The following is a 17,956-nucleotide window of genomic DNA, read 5'->3' as shown; positions in this document are numbered from 1 at the left end:
CCCTTCTGGAGGGAGGTGAGGAAGGCCTCTGGAGTGCTGGCAATGTTCTATATCTTGATCTGGGTGGTGGTATCCTGGGTGAGTTCATTTTATGAAAATTCAACAAACTGTATGGTTACAATCATCTGATTTTTCTGCATGTATCTTATCCTTCAATAAAAACGTTACATTAAGGAAAGAACTAAACTGTTATTGAAATTCATACGTTGATAGTGAGGCTAACCATCACTTTCCTAGGGTTTATACCAGCAGCTCTGCTGGCATAGGGCAGGGATAGTGAAGAAGTTGGCAATCATAAAACATTTAAGTTTTTCTGCCTTTATGTTTAAAAGCTTTAAGTTCACCGTGTAATTATCATTATCACTAAATGATAAACATTTAAAGGAGTAATCACATTGGAAAATAGTATTCAGAGGCATTCTTTCAACAAATTATTTAATTTTTGGTCTTACTATGACATTCTTACTTTGGTGATAATGAAGCAGAACACTTGAATATCAGTCCATCACCTTAAATAGATTGCTAACTCACGCACCCACACATACTTTATTCTTGGATTTGTTTTCATGTGGTCACTTGAAAATGTATTTAATGGCTTAAGAGAAACAGACGTGAATTACTGGATTGTGCTTAATACAGTCCATGGGCAGAATATCCACGACGAAGTCTGTTGACTTCTCAATGCCGAAACGTTTCTACTTTTCTGTGGGTGTTATTATACCATTGTTCTGTATTTGATTGTCATAATATACTTTAAATCCCATTTTTCAAACTTGTGTGCATAAATATCGTTCTGGTCAAGTTGTTAAAAATGCAGATTTCCAAGCCCTCGCAGAAGACTGAAAATGCAAGGTGTCTACATTTTTAACACTCCAGATGATACTGTGAAGATACTCTAGTGGACTGTGTTTTGGAAAACACTGCTTTATGCTCACCATCAGTGGACCATAGCTATTCAGAATAGGATATTTTGACTGTGGATTTGGGAGGACTTTTCCTTTGGGTTTTCTTTTTGCTGTATATCACATGAATTGTAACAGGTTATGGGGCATCTTTATTTGAAGCAAAGGGTTTAAGTTGCTACTGAGCAAAATGGATATGAGAAAGCAAATGGAGCATATTTAAAATCGAACTTGGAGTTTAGAAGCTGCCACCAGCTCCTGTGATGAATCATATAATATATTACTCAGACAAAGCCAAAATGACAGATGGACCTGTTATGACTTTAGGCGGGCACTCCTTCAACTACTGAAATTTATAAGGAGTTTTATAACCCGGGAACTCTGAAGCTATTTGTGGTGCCTGTAGTTTCATGTCTACACGCATCAGCTCTGTATCCCACACCCCCAACATTTTTGTTAGTCAAGATTTAGATAAAAGGATAAGATGTAAGTCTTTACCCACACATTATATCTTTACCTTACCACCTGTTTTCGCTGGAGCTAATCAAGGTGAAGCTGAATCAGTGACTCAACACCCAGTTACCCTATAGGCATTAATTCCCAAAGGCCTGAAATAAGTACAAAGGCGAGAAAAAAAAAATTCTTTTCCTGTGTTTGACTTTTTTTTTTTTCCCTCAATGCATTTCTAGGAACTTCTCTAAAGCATCGGGCTAAGTTTTGCTGTCAAAATGGACTGCTTCCCCCTTTCAAAGGTTCCACGCGCTACCATGCCAATGAAGATTATAGATTATGTTTTAAAAAAAACTGAGCAGAGATATGTGATTATCTTAATCCAATTTTAAAATAGCTTCTTAAAACTTCTTTTCATCCTGTGGTGTCTACCACTGCTACGGCTGTTTCTTAACTTGCAAAGATTAGCAATGACGCAGATTGCAGTATCACAGTTTACAGCTGTCAGTGGTTTTCCACTGTTTAGCACCCTTTGGTGTCTCATTAATGAAGCAAGAGGAGAAACTAGAAAAACCACCAGTCTTGAGAAAAATTTTAGAGTATTGACTTTTTATTAAAGTAAAAATAAGAATCTAAAATGACAGCTTTGAACTGGATTCCAATTTTTAAAAGAAGTCTGTTGTTGTTTTGACATATAAACTTAGGGTTGGCATCTTGCTGTATGGTAATTTCTTTATTATTTTGTCAGTTAGAATTTGGAAACGCATATGACCCACCGAGAGTCCAAAATGGCTGAGAAGATGGTAATATCGCTGGTTGACTTATACGACTTCAATTTGCTGCATCCTGTCCCTATCTGGTTCCTCCCAAGGAACTTTACTTTCTACTTTCTCTTTCTTGTTTGACCCAAGAAAACCTGTCCTTCCTCTTGTTCAAAGATTCAAATGATGATTAAGCCTCAAAAGGCCATTTCTCCACCTACGACTTGACTTTATGTGTGTGTAATAACCTGGGTGACTGAGTTATTAGTCATTGGTGGAGTGTATCTGCTTGTCTTCCATTTACTCTTGCCTCTAAAATTAGGCTATTAGCATTTGACTCACTTCCATATTTCAAATCTGCACTTTTGTGTTTGGCTCCCTATCCAAGCCAAGCCAAACTGCTTTTTTTTTTTTTCTTTTTTTGACACAATTAAAAAAGGCTATGTATTCATAAACTTGCAGCAAGTGAACCTATTTGCTGTGTTTTGGCAAGACTTCCAAGGTGTTAGAAGAGCGAGTGTAAGTACTATAGATTAAAAAGAGGAATTCCTGAGAAAATCAGTGATCTGCAAGCGTTCTATTAAGGTGAGATTTTTGGAAATGAACTTTGGTCTTTAGATACATTTGGTAGTCTTTGGATGCAAAGGTATAAACAAGCAAGTTAGAATATTTCAATAGAGGAAGGATTGTTCTGAGTTAGAGGCAAGGGCTTTTTGTGGTGGGCCATTTTTTGGAACAAGTAGGAGTCCATGGGATGCTTTTTTGTGCAAACTGTCATAATGGTCCTTAAAGGGGTGGTTCCCAGGGCAGGCAGTTCCTCAGAACAAATATAATTCCAGCCTCCACACTCACCAGCTGTGTGATCCAAGTCAAGTGACATAGATGTGCTGGCCAAACTGCTTCTTGATGGGCAGTTCCTGGCATAGTAGGCATCCAAATATTTGTTGAATGAATGAATGATGTTTACCATCTGCATGCTTCTCCTTCCTGGCACACTTTTTGTTTTCTAGATTAGCTTTTGCTTGGTTTGTGTTTTCTAATATTTGGGGGAAGACATATAAAAGAGCATTAATCCCATAAGAAAGAACCAGCCTTATGAGATGAGGAAGGGCTACATTTTTATTTTTCTACATTTAATGTGAAGTGCCATTGAATATTCTCTTTAAAAGCACATATCTACCTCCATTCAAAAAAGGAAAAATATTTTTCTTTATAGTCTTCTACTACCTGATATTCTAAACATGTAGTTATGTTTGTGGTTTGCAACCCTGAGTACTGGAGACGTGGCAGAAACATGGTTAAGGAAAAGGAACAGTCATCTCTTGGTTGAGGAGTGAGTTGAGTCCCCTTGTAGCATGTCCTTCTCTTCTTTGGCCCATTTCCTCTTGCCATCCTTCCTGCCAAGTATTTTGTTTTCTAATTTGTCTTCCATGGTCCCATTGAGAGAGAAAAGCATTGAGTTAGAAATTGCTATATGTAAATGTATCAAACCAACACATTGTATAGCTTACACTTACACAATGTTATTTATCAATTATATCTCAATATGAAGAAATAAATAAATGAAATGGGAATAACTAGCTATTTCCTCCTAAAATAAAATATCAAAAGTGTGAACAGAACATGACCTACATCAGATCAACTAGAATAATTGTTGAAAAATGCAGATCCCTAGTCCCATTACAGATCTCCTGATTATGGGTCTTATGGGATGTGGGTCAAGGGTCTGTATTTTTAATCAGAACCCTAGGCATTTATCTTTTTTCTTCTCTTTTCTTCTCTTTCCTTTCCTTTTCTTTTCTTTCTTTCCCCCTTCCTTCCTTCCTTCCTTGCTTCCTTGCTTGCTTCCTTCCTTCCTTTCTTTCTCGTAGGTTTATTTAGAGAGATACACATTCCATAGACACAATGAGGTCTGTCTCAAAAGGTGAGAAGGGCCTTGGGGGAAAACACACTCCACAGACAGAGTGTGGGCCATCTCAGAAGGCGAGAGGCCCTGAAATGTGTGGTGGTTAATTTTCCCTAGGCATTTACCTTGCACTCTCACTTTTGAGACTCCCCTGCCCTTGACCAATGATGCATAAGCTGCAAGTGGAAAAATTAACTAAAAGACAATCCCAAATGCTAATACCTCATTTGTAGATTTTCCCACTTAGCAATAAAAAAGCCCACTTAAAAAATCTGATGACCACATAGAAGAGCTGTGAGGGACATTGATTACATTATTTGACCATAACTACTGTGAAAGGACAAGGTATATTTTTTAAATTATTTTTTTAAAAACTATTCTTTGAAAGACAATCATTTAAGAACTATTATTTTTGCTTTTCCTTTGTTTTCAATTTTTGTATCTTTTTTTTATGAACCTCTGCACCTCTCTCTCTTTCCATCCTTACTCCTTCCCTCCTCTTTTCTTCCTGCTTATCGCCCTTCCTCTTCTTCTCCAAAGCTCTTTTCCACCTCCTCTTTCCATAACAAGCCATACCTATGATCACATCTTTAGCACTTAGGAGCATGATGTCATTGAGAGGATGATTGTTGCAGTCCCATCTTGCTCTGATACTTACTAGCTGTGTGATATTGGACAGATTGCTTAACATCTCTCAGTTCTTGTTGCCTCAACACTAAAAGTACTTACCTTATAGTGCTCTTGTGAGATTAGAATGAGACTCATGTATGTGAAGTGCTCAACAGAGATCCTATCAGGCATCACTTGATGGTTGGCTTTTGTGGTTATGAGTTGTAATGGCCACATGGGAAAGGATGAGTTAAAGAGAAAAGTCGAGTCCTTAAGTGAGGAAACCTTAAATATTGTGATAGTTGTTAGGTTCTGAAGATATAAAGATGAGTAAGACTTGGTTTCTAACCTCAGGTTGTAGACAGTCTTGTAGGAAAAGATAGATAGATGTGTAGTTTCCTTTATAAAATATAGTATGTGCAACGCTGTCAGATGAAGGATTCAAAGGAGCCATTAAAAGGGAGTGAAGCAAGTCAGAAAGAGAAAAACAAATACTGTATGCTAAAGCGCATATATGGAATCTAAAAAAAAAAAAAAGATACTGATGAACCTAGTTGCAGGGCAGGAATAAAGAGTAGACATAGAGAATGGACTCGATGACATGGGGTGGGAGGGCGAAGCTGGGGCGAAGTGAGAGTAGCATTGACATATACACACTACTGAATGTAAAATAGTTGGCAGGTGGGAAGCAGAAGCATAGCACAGGGAGATCGGCTCGGTGCTTTGCGATGACCTAGAGGGGTGGGATAGGGAGGATGGGAGGGAGGCTCAAGAGGGAGGGGATATCGGGACATGTGTATGCATATGGCTGATTCGCTTTGTTGTGCAACAGAAACTAACATGGTATTGTGAAGAAATTATACTCAAATAAAGATCTATTAACAAAAAAAGGGGGAGTAATCAATATTTCCACATTCAGGGTCAGTTGCCTTGTTGTTAAGTATATGTATAGTGGGAGGAAATTTAAATAGTTCCATTATTTGCAGTTGTTCCTTTCTATTTAAAATGGCACCCAGACAGTATGGTACTGGCACAAAAACAGAAAGATAGATCAATGGAACAGGATAGAAAGCCCAGAGATAAACCCACACACATATGGTCACCTTATCTTTGATAAAGGAGGCAAGAATATACAGTGGAGAAAAGACAGCCTCTTCAATAAGTGGTGCTGGGAAAACTGGACAGGTACATGTAAAAGTATGAAATTAGAACACTCCCTAACACCATACACAAAAATAAACTCAAAATGGATTAAAGACCTACATGTAAGGCCAGACACTATCAAACTCTTAGAGGAAAACATAGGCAGAACACTCCATGACATAAACCACAGCAAGATCCTTTTTGACCCACCTCCTAGAGAAATGGAAATAAAAGCAAAAATAAACAAATGGGACCTAATGAAACTTCAAAGCTTTTGCACAGCAAAGGAAACCATAAACAAGACCAAAAGACAACCCTCAGAATGGGAGAAAATATTTGCAAATGAAGCCACTGACAGAGGATTAATCTCCAAAATTTACAAGCAGCTTATGCAGCTCAATATCAAAAAAACAAACAACCCAATCCAAAAATGGGCAGAAGACCTAAATAGACATTTCTCCAAAGAAGATATACAGACTGCCAACAAACACATGAAAGAATGCTCAACATCATTAATCATTAGAGAAATGCAAATCAAAACTACAATGAGATATCATCTCACACTGGTCAGAATGGCCATAATCAAAAAATCTAGAAACAATAAATGCTGGAGAGGGTGTGGAGAAAAGGGAACACTCTTGCACTGTTGGTGGGAATGTAAACTGATACAGCCACTATGGAGAACAGTATGGAGGTTCCTGAAAAAACTAAAAATAGAACTAACATACGACCCAGCAATCCCACTACTGGGCATATACACTAAGGAAACCATAATTCAAAAAGAGTCATGTACCAAAATGTTCATTGCAGCTCTATTTACAATAGCCAGGACATGGAAGCAACCTAAGTGTCCATCGACAGATGAATGGATAAAGAAGATGTGGCACATATATACAATGGAATATTACTCAGCCATAAAAAGAAATGAAATTGAGTTATTTGTAGTGAGGTGGATGGACCTAGAGTCTGTCATACAGAGTGAAGTAAGTCAGAAAGAGAAAAACAAATACCGTATGCTAACACATATATATGGAATCTAAGAAAAAAAAAAAAAGGTCATGAAGAACCTAGGGGTAAGACGGGAATAAAGACACAGACCTACTAGAGAATGGACTTGAGGATATGGGGAGGGAGAAGGGTAAGCTGGGACAAAGTGAGAGAGTGGCATGGACATATATACACTACCAAACGTAAAATAGATAGGTAGTGGGAAGCAGCCGCATAGCATAGGGAGATCAGCTCGGTGCTTTGTGACCACCTAGAGGGGTGGGATAGAGAGGGTGGGAGGGAGGGAGACGCAAGAGGGAAGAGATATGGGAACATATGTATATGTATAACTGATTCACTTTGTTATAAAGCAGAAACTAACACACCATTGTAAAGCAATTATACTCCAATAAAGATGTTTAAAATAAATAAATAAATAATAAATAAAGTGGCACCCATATCATGCCCTCAGGGGGTCTTTATGTGTAACAGAAAAAGCTGTCACTTCCTTGAGATGCCCACTTCGATCTTATTGAATACCACCATAATAAATAGAGAAATATATTTTGACTACTGATGTAAATGCCTCCCTTTAGAGTTCTTCAGTGCACAACCTGTACAACCATATAAGGCAGCCTTATAACTACAAGCAATACTTATGCCACACCAACTTTCATTATTTTGTTTGGCAAATAACATAGTAGGTTAATTTTTTTTCTAATATAAACAATCATGATGATCCTGAACTCATGATCTTGTTGCCATCGTAGTCCTGGGGTGAAGGTTACGCTGTGGTTAGCTGAGTGAGATTGTTATCATTGTCTAGCAGTTGGACTGAGTTGTTGATTGCAGTGACCGTGCCCTCTAGGTGGACAGAGGAATTTTGAATAAAGTACCAAATAAATGATTCCCTCTCACAGGACTGTTGGGAAGTGCAGGGACATAATATGTAAACAGTATATAACCTATGACGTTCTTCTATTATATATCATTTTGTCTCAGACATTTTGAATATGTTATTGCAGATTCACTGAAAATAATCTGATAACACATATTAATAAAAACAAATTAGGAATTAATCACATTTTTGCCCCCTTCTCATTTGTGTTTACTGTCTATAGTTGACACTCCAGACCCGTATGTGGAACTTTTCATCTCCTCAACCCCTGACAGCAGGAAGAGAACAAAACACTTCAATAATGACGTAAACCCTGTGTGGAATGAGACCTTTGAATTTATTTTGGATCCTAATCAGGACAATGTTTTGGAGGTAAGTGAGTCATTTGGGGACAGTGAGATGGCCATCATGTTGAGGTTGATGCTTGAGTTTGTCCCCTCACTGCCTTCATTCTTCTCAGTTTGATGTAGTTGGAGTCCAGCTGTGCAGTATATGGTAGATGAGCTTCTAGCTACTGCACATCAAGCTATGTGAGTGTCCAGTGGGAAATACAGGAGTTAGGTGGGGCTGGGAAGAATCTGTTATCCTCCTCACGTGCTTTGGAGAAAATATTCGCTCTGTTAGAAAGAGGAGGATCCAAGTACAATAGAATAAAAATATTGTCAATTGATTAGGACTTTAAAATAAATTAACTTTATTAGCTTAAAGTTCAAATAATTAGCTTTAAAATAAGTTCACATAGATCTTTTCCAAAATAGTTGCATAGATTTTCTACATTAATTTCTTTCTCATATTCCAAAAATAGCATTTCCCCAGAGAGGGGATAAAGTTTCATTTGTCAAAGTGTGATAATGTCAATCAGGAAAGTGAAAAATTAATTATTATGTTAGAAGCAAATGTGGCATTCAGAAACAAAAGACAAAGTATTGTTACCAGTTGAATATTGAGGATTTCAAATGACTGTTAAATATCACTTGAGAATTTTCATTTTTTAAGTGTGATGGAGATTATAGATATAATTTCCAAAGATTCCAGAAAAATTTGATACCTCTGCTCTACGTTTTACTCTCTATAGATCACGTTGATGGATGCCAATTACGTCATGGATGAAATGCTCGGGACAGCAATATTTCCCATATCTTCTATGAAAGTGGGAGAGAAGAAAGAGGTTCCTTTTATTTTCAACCAAGTAAGCAGCACAACGAATTATTTTTCAACCTTATGTCAGATAAAATCTATTTAACCTGGAAAGTTGGAGTTTAATGTTTGGAAATCCTTCCTTCACTTCCTTCCTAGTCTTTCTTCCTTCCTTCCTTCCTTCCTTCCTTTCTTTCTTTCTTTCTTCCTTTCTTTCTTTCTTTCTTTCTTTCTTTCTTTCTTTCTTTCTTTCTTTCTTAAGTTTGCTGCATTTCTGAAATTTCAATAATTTATTTAAGATTAATAAAACCCTAGAGAAATTATTTATACAGAGCAAACATTGGATTCTGAATTTTACAGGAGACTAGTGTAGTAGTTTATCGCGAGAAATGTAAGCAACTGGTAGACCAGGATTCAGAAAGCTGGTTAATGTATTAATTTCTTCTTTTGGGGAACAGCTTGGTGTTTTTGTTCCTTGGGATGATTTTCAAATCTCTCCCCTCACCCACATCTCCTTATCCCTTAACTCCTACCTCCTTTCCTAACTGTTAGCATCCCATATGACCTCTTCCTGAACCCCCATGATAATTACGTGTTGTTCATTGGGACCGAATCATTTAAACTGTTCAAACTCAAATCCTGGTCAGGAAACTGGAATACTGGTTATGCATGCCTAATTACAGACCTAATACATAGTTTATATTTATTCCATGAGTATATACCTATTTAGAAACTGACTTAAGCCCAAAGGACCCTGACCAGTTCATGTAATCAGAGTTACCCAGTTGCCTTGAGGACACTCCAGTCACATACTCCCTGCTGATACCTTTAGCTGCTCCAGGAAGCATGTCTTCTATATGTTTTCTACCCAGTGCTAAGAGATACACTGCCCACATTTCTGTTTACCTCTTTTAAAGTTATTTCATTCATTCTTCTTTCAAACGTTTATTGGAGTCTACCAACCATTGTGTTGTGTTCAAGGCACATAAAGAAGAATATGGTACAGGAAGCTCTTCCCTCAGTTATCTTCATCTGGGGTGGATGAGAGGTAGGGATTGGAAAAGGAAATGAACGTAGGGAGATCCATTTGGTGAAAAGAAACCACTACACAGTAAGATAAGTATCAATGAGGTGTGTTCAGAGTGCAGGGGGAAGACAGAATAAAGAAAGATTATGTTGTGAGAGGAGGCCAGAGATGGCTCCATATCAGTAGATGATTTTGAGCAGGTCGAACAGTGAACATAGTGGTTAATACCTTGTCATCTGAAGCCAGGTTGTTTGGTGTTTAAATCCCAGCTCTGTTTCTTACCATTTGTTTCATCCTGGGGAAATCACTTAGTTCCTCTGAATCTCAATTTGCTCATCTGTAAAGTGGAGATTATATCTCATAGGAGAATCATTATGATTACATGAGTTAGTTATATTTATATATAATATATCCATATAATTATATATTATAATGTATATTACATTTAAATACATTTAGATATAATTATTTAATTATGATTTATATAATTTTATATAAACTATGATTATATATTACTTAGTTTATTAAGTATATAACATTACATATAAAATATATAAGAATAATTGATTCTAGTAATACATATAATACTCACATAGATGTATCTGTACATACATATAATGCTTATTGCCTGGTACATATTAAGCAGTATATAAATGTTTGTGAAGAATAGAATTTCAGTAGGCAGAGAAGCAGTTATGAGCATTCTAGTTTCTAGTAGAAACTGCAAAGGCATGGAATTTTGAAAGCATAAAACAAGCTGGGGCATGACAAGTTACATGGCTTGGCATGTATGTGTTGGTGAGCAGTGGGATAGAGAGTTAGAAGTGGCTAAATGTTATAACATCCGCAGACCTTACCTATGGCATGTTGCTAGGATTGGTTCTCAATAAACCCTTGTTGAGGGCTTTATAAGCACAATTGGCCTTTCTGAAATATAATGTTTTTTTTCTGCCCTTCAGTCGATGACAAAAAGACTGATTTTAAGAGAAGATACTGTAGGAAAACATGCATTTCCTCTCCTCCTGTCATTTCCTATGCTTAGGTGTGTAACCCTGGGGCTCTAAAAATGACTTTCTACATTCCTGAATTTAAAGTAGCTTACATATTTTCTTTAGTGTGCTTGAGAAAACAGTTGGCCAACAGCTTTCTTTCATTACACTGTTTTCAAGAGTCCTTTGTAGTTTTCATCTGAATGACAATTCTTTGAGTTGGTGACCTGTGATGGTAGTGGGAGAAAAGTAAATGCATAATGGCTGGTTGGGGAGAACCCCCATTTGTCCCCCAGACCATGTGGCGTGTCCTAAGCAAGCCATCCAGCCCCTCCTCATCCCTGAATCCCCGTCTTTCAGAGGAGGACTGTCTTTTGTCTACAGTGTTCACGGAGGTTATAAGAGAAAACAAGTTGCGAGGGAATCATGTGGGAGAGGAGATTTATAAACAGTTCTTGGAGATGGTTAAGGCAATCTGATATAATAAAAAGACCACTTGAGTTTGGCAAAGGAAGAACTTATGCTTCAAGCCAAGACATTATTAGCAAAAACTCCTTCAAAATTTTGTCATCCAAAAGTTCATACTGAGTCAACATAGAGGGATTTCTGTGGTCAGGAGCCAGCTGGAGAAAGAATAGGAGCCTCCAAGTGGAGATTGCCAGATTCCCAGGGTCCTGCTCTACCCACTCAGGGTAGAAACTGGGAACCGGGAGACCTGGGCTCTCATTTTGTCTGTTACTAACCTCCCTCTAGAGTGTTTGAGTTGTCATTCTTTCTCTCTGAGTCTTATTTGCTTCATCTCTAAAATGAAGGTTTCCATTAACTTTTTGGGGGGAGGTGTACTGGGAGGCATGCGGAATCTTAGATCCCAGACCAGGGATGGAACCTGTGCTTCCTGCAGTGGAAGCGCACAGTCTTAACCACTGGACCACTAGGGTAGTCCCTCCGTTAACTTATTTCTAAATACTTTTTAATTTATAAAATTCTGTGATCTAGAAAGAATATCTTATTTTTCACTTGACTATTTTTACCCAGAAGTTTTCAATGCTTCCCATTTTACAGATATGGAAAAACATGATAATGTATTAAAAAATCTATATTATGCAGTTTTATAGTACTGACCTATCCATAGATTATTTTTTAATATGAGAATTTGAGCCTTTATTGTGTACCTAAAACGTTGATTAATATTAAGAAAGCTATTAAAAGTTTCATTTTCAAGGAACTAATAGCCTGTTTGGAAAGGAGTAGGCATTCACGTATAAGCTGGTGAGTAATAGAATAAGCAGCCTCATGAGGCATCTATCTATTCATTGATTTACTTACTTAGGAGTTATTTATGAAACACTGAGTGTGTTCCAGGCAATATTCTAGGTGATGGGCAAACAGCAGAGGACATGGTGGATGATGGTTCCCAGGGAGCTTGCATGCTGATGGGGAAAGTCAATAGGCAACAGGAAGCAAAAGGATAATCAACACAATATTGGCTAGTGATAAATACTATGAAAAAAATAAAATAGAGGGATGTGATAGAGAACAGTTGGTGGGCAAGTGAGTTTATATAGTCAAAAAAGGCCTTTCTGAGGTATTATATTTTGCTTCAAATTTTATTATCAAAATTTTCAAGCATATACAAAGTTGAAATATTTCTACATTGGATACCCATATAACTGCTACCTAGATTCTACGATTAACATTTTATTCTACTTGCTTTTCACATATCTTTCTATCTGTCCGTCCATCAAACCATTTTGATACATTATTTATTTATTTGTTTGTTTGTTTGTTTGTCTTTGTGGCCGTGCCATTTGGTTTGTGGGATCTTAGTGCCCCAACCAGGGATGGAACCCGGGCCCTCTGCAGTGAAACTGTGGAGTCCTAACCACTGGACCGCCAGGGAATTCCCCATCTTGATACATTGAAACACAAACTGCAGACAATAGTATGCTTCATCCCTAAAGACTTCAGCATATCATCAACTAGAGTTCATTATTTACAAATTTATAATTGTTAAGTGCTAAATAAATTGTGTAGACAATGTACACAATGAGAGTTATAAGAAGGAATTATTCATCCATTCATTCATTTCACAAATAACTATTGAGCACTTACTGTGTGTCAGACAGTCTTTAGGCACTACCTGTTCAGAAATAAATAAAACAAACAGGAATCCCTACCCTCCTGGAACTTATATTCTACTTAGTAAGATAAATAAGTAAAGGATGCCTGTGTTGGATAGTGATAGAGATAAGTGCTAAATAAACCAAGGAAGGAGGAGAGGAGAGTATGCATATGTGTGTGAAGAGGGTTGCAAATGCAGTTCCAAAACTGTGGCTGAGAAAAGCATCTCTGATGATACCTGAGGGGAGAAGCCACTCTGAGTAGGAAGGTCCTGAAGCAGAAGTTTGCCTGGCTTGTTGAGTAACAGCAAGGAGGAGAGCATGGCTGGAACACAGAGAGTAGTAGGGAGAGTAGTAAGAGATGAGGGTGGGGCATGGGGTTACCGTGGACCATTGTGGGTTACAGTGGATATCAATGGCATGGGCTTGTTCCTAAAGGAAGGATGTGGTTGGATCACTAAAGGGGTGGAAGGTCATTCTGGTGGAGAGAACAGCCTGAGCCCTTGCTCACAGTTCTGGGACTAGAAAAGACAAGCATGCTCAGGAAATGGTGTCTAGACAAGTGCCAGGGGACCAGAGCATTTGTACGTGAAGGAAGAACAGGTACATGGGGATCAAACTTTAGCAGAGCCCAAATTCAGGAAGCTGGATTTAGATATTATCTTATTGACAGCAGTGAGTCATGGAAGATTTCTGACCAGGTAATGGGGAATTTAGAGCAAACAGCATTTGGCTTTTTCCTCAGAAGTATTACTAAACCAAAAGTTGATAGGTAAAGATAAAGAATGTTTGATATTAAAAATAAGAAGGCTGATGCAGCTTTAGCAGACTACCTCTGTCGAAAGTGGGAGGTATGAGGAATACGGGGTGACTTGAACAAAGTGTAGCATTAGCTTTAATGCGTCAGTAAGAGTGGAATGGAATGATTGCTTAGTGGCAGTGAGGATCGACTAAAGTTGGAAAGCAGGAATTTTTTCAGCTTTTCCTGAGACTATGATTTATCATTCAACTCAATTTCAGAATGCTCTCTCTCTCTTTTTTAAATTTTTATTTATTTTTTTAAGGAGAAAGCCAATTTGGGTCCACAGTTTTGTTTCCCAGCTAACATTTATAAAATCCAGGTTAGGTTGTGCTTGTTGGAATCATAAGTTTAGAGAGTGTCAGAGTTGTCATTTGAGAGAAACTGGTGGGACGTGCAGCTTTTGACCCCAGGCTCCGAGTCAGACAGCCACCGTCTGGGTTGGAATCATGATTCGGCTACTTATTCACTGTGTGATGTCAGACAAGTTATTTTTTTTCTCTTCACCTTGCATGCCCCTTTGTGAAACAGAGCTGTATATATATCATACCTACCTCTAAAGGTTGTGGTTATGGTTAAATGTGTTAATACATGGAGAGTTTTAGAACAGTGCCTGGCCCAGTAAACAGTAAATAAATATTAGATATTCTCATTTAATTATACTGGCCAGATTGAACTATTTGTCAAGTGCTTCATGAAACTGACTTAAATGACTATTACACTTACTTATTTGTTTGAACTTACTGATTGAAATGAACTTATTTATATATGGGTAGAGCCTATAAATTTAGTAATCATTGTTTCAACACAGTTCAAAATCAAGAATGCTCTAGTCACCCTTTACTGAATATATTAAGTGTGGCTTTGGGTTGCAATATCCCATTTTAAAGCAGAAAGAGTTTCTTCCAAATTTAGTGTGTTTTGTGTAAACAAAGTAGCCCACTTCAAGAAAATCGTGAACATGCTAAGATTTGGAAGTAAGACAGGGAAAAATTACACTTCTTTATTCTCTAGATGAATCTTTATCCTGGCCAATATTCTGAGGAAGGTAGCCTCTGATTTTCCACTGTGTCGTGTTTTAAGTTGACATATTTATTTAGAAGTTAGTGTTATTGTTTAAAAATAGTCATGTCTCACGGTTTCTGTGGTATCTAATTTTGGCTGAATGCTTTCTTTGATTTTTGCTCATTCCTGATTGCAACTTGAAAATGAATGAGAGAGTTCTATAGAAGAGATAGTGACAAAACTTTTAAAAAATGGGAGTTTTGATGGTGAGTCAGTATCAGGATGATTTCATTGGAAAACCATGTATTGATGTGTGAAGACAAAGACTACAATTTAGCAAAGTGAATGAGACCAAGCAGACTTTGGAGGGAAAACAAGAGAAATATATAATTTTGTGAGAAATTTGGGAGATCTTTGGCTAAGATGTGAATGCCATTACATTGATGCAGGGCAGAGTTCAGACGAAGGTCAAACAATTCCTGGCTTTATGAGAGAATGCATTTTTATTTTGGAACACTATCAATGGAAACTTAAGCGAGTCTGTTTTCATACTTCTACAGTTTATAACTTTTAAATTACAGGGCATTTTAGAGTGCTCTTGTATCCTTGGGGTCCTCTTCTGGACCTAAGCTCCATCAGGGACTAGAACACTTTCAGCCTATTTACTGTTGTTACCCAGCCTGACACACATCAGACACTTCCTTTTTTTTTTTTTTTGAGGTACGCGGGCCCCTCCCCACTGTGGCCTCTCCCGTTGTGGAGCACAGGCTCTGGACGCGCAGGCTCAGCGGCCATGGCTCACGGGCCCAGCCGCTCCGTGGCATGTGGGATCTTCCCGGACCGGGGCACGAACCCGTGTCCCCTGCATCGGCAGGCGGACTCCCAACCACTGCGCCACCAGGGAAGCCCAGACACTCTCATTTCTGAATGCACTTATGGGAAATATAGAAAATCTGGGAAGTGCTCAGACGGGCATAATGAAAGTAAATGAAGTTTAAAAAAGAGAAAAACAAGAATGTGAGAGATTTCCATTTGGAGAAAAAAAGGTAGTGTTTTGGCTTTGGTACTAGTGCTCTAGGAAATCTGGTTTATTGTATAATAGCTGATGGTTACACAGCTCTTTCTGAATTTCCAGTGTCCATATAAAGAAAAGGGACCTTAAATTAAGAGCAAAGAGATTGTTGTCAAATAAAAGGAAGAAAACTCTGTGTGATAGAGTGAAACATGGCTACAGGGAAAATAGTGTGCTTTTTAATCTTTCAAATCTTTTAAGACTGTCTGGGTTATCTGGGGAGACACAATTATCCTGAATTCTTGGGTGATGGATTATATGATTCCCGGTAATAAATGCTAAATTAATTAAGAAATTAGATATATTAACTAGACTTACTGTGGTGATCATTTTGCATTATACACAAATATTGAATCATTATGTTACATACCTGAAACTAATATGTTGTATGGCAATTATATCTCAGTCAAAAACATGTTAGTTTTTTGTCTTATCAAAAAGTCACATGTGTTTAAACAGATGATTTTAGCAGTGTATCATTCAATTTTAAACATGCAAAATTTATTTACATGTGACCTTGTTTGTATTGGTGGGATTGTAACTTCTACTCTGCACTTGAATTGCCTATTTATTAGATCCACATATGATTACTTCTTCATAGGATGAAGTTACAGTTTATGGAAACATGATTTTTTGCAAAAGTTGCCCTTTTTTTTGGATATAATTTTATTTGCTATCTTGCATAGGTCAGGTAAACACAGGCAAAGCAAAAAATATTATGTAATTCTCTTGAAAGATATAAATGATTATTGAATCAACATGGTAAGAAGTTGCTCTTTGTTTCTACCAAGGGGGGAAAAAAAGAGTAAATTGGGGCTTCCCTGGTGGCGCAGTGGTTGAGAGTCCGCCTGCTGATGCAGGGGACACGGGTTCGTGCCCCGGTCCAGGAAGATCCCACATGCCACGGAGCGGCTGGGCCCGTGAGCCATGGCCACTGGGCCTGCGCGTCCGGAGCCTGTGCTCTGCAACGGGAGAGGCCACAACAGTGAGAGGCCCATGTACCGCAAAAAAAAAAAAAAAAAAAAAGGGATCAGAATTCAAAATAAAGTTTTATTGAAAGTGAAGTTTGTAAATACTGGAGTATTTTAGTAAGAGAAGGCATGGCATATTTGATGAGCTCTTTACTAATAGGATAGATTTTCAAGTTAAAAATTATTTGACTGTGTGCATCTTTTGGAAATAATTTTAACACTTAAACACTTTATTTATTCATTTATTTATTTTGTGGTGCGCGGGCCTCTCACTGTGCCCGGAAATAATAATTTTAAATGACTTCCTTAATGCCAGGCACTATGCTTGTTGCATTAGCTTTATTATTTCAAAATGACCCTGGGAAGTTTGCAAGAGAATTCGTGGGTTAGATACTTTTAAAATTATTTTTAAGTCTGAAATGGCTTTTTTTAAAATAGTTTCTCTCCTATAGTTCCCCTCCCCTGCCCCAACTGAACATCTCCCATTGTAAGCATCTAAAATTGCTTTCCACTGTGGAAGTCAAAAAAGAGATTGTTGTTTCCCCCCAAGAACATACAATGAGTACAGCCTGCTTCTCACATTAATAATTCCTAGAAGAGGTGGAGCTCTCTTCATTGTCCTTGTTCCTGGCTAAGTATTATGGGGTGGGGGAGACCCAGGGAAATTTGGTCGCCTTTCCTTCTAATTGCCTTGATAATGCAAGCCACCTGGAAGAGTGTGATGCAGAGATGCTTCATGGAGTGTGTGGGAAGGAGTTTACAATAATTGTTTAATGCCTCACAGGAAGCACATATTTTTGTGGCACTTTTATCTGAATGACATGTTCCAGGTGAAAGACGCAGAGAGATTGTGAATGTCCGTCTTCATAGCATGTCTGAACATAGTGCATCAAGAGGGAAAATTTTAAATTTCCTCCAGGTTGTGAATGGTCCACTTGGGCAACACATGGAAGTAAGGATCAGAATCCATGTGACAAGAAACATGGCAGCACCTTCTATAACACTCCGAATGGTGGAAAAATCCTGTGTTTTCTCTTCTCTCATCCTGCTTTCATTTAAAGAGTCTTAGCAGTCTGTCTAGGATCATGGATGTCTCAGCCAAGAAATGTTGCAGATGGACGTAGAAGGGATATTCTTATGGAGAAGACAAATATGAAAATAAACATAGCACAGCTAACTT

At 37.9% G+C, this 17,956-nt stretch overlaps 1 protein-coding gene across 1 annotated transcript in view; it reads left to right on the top strand.

Moving 5' to 3' along the window:
• PLA2G4A (phospholipase A2 group IVA) overlaps nucleotides 1–17,956 on the top strand; it is a 153,025-nt gene that overhangs the window by 57,256 nt on the left and 77,813 nt on the right. The window contains exons 4-5 of the mRNA XM_029229716.1: nucleotides 7,880–8,028; nucleotides 8,732–8,845. Of these exons, the coding sequence (XP_029085549.1) occupies nucleotides 7,880–8,028; nucleotides 8,732–8,845 (263 nt within the window). The remainder of the gene's footprint in view (nucleotides 1–7,879; nucleotides 8,029–8,731; nucleotides 8,846–17,956) is intronic.

Source organism: Monodon monoceros, unplaced genomic scaffold (assembly GCF_005190385.1).
Source record: "Monodon monoceros isolate NGI ecotype Baffin Bay Population unplaced genomic scaffold, NGI_Narwhal_1 Super_Scaffold_18, whole genome shotgun sequence".
NCBI classification, from domain to species: domain Eukaryota; kingdom Metazoa; phylum Chordata; class Mammalia; order Artiodactyla; family Monodontidae; genus Monodon; species Monodon monoceros.
This window is presented reverse-complemented; position numbering and strand designations above follow the sequence as displayed.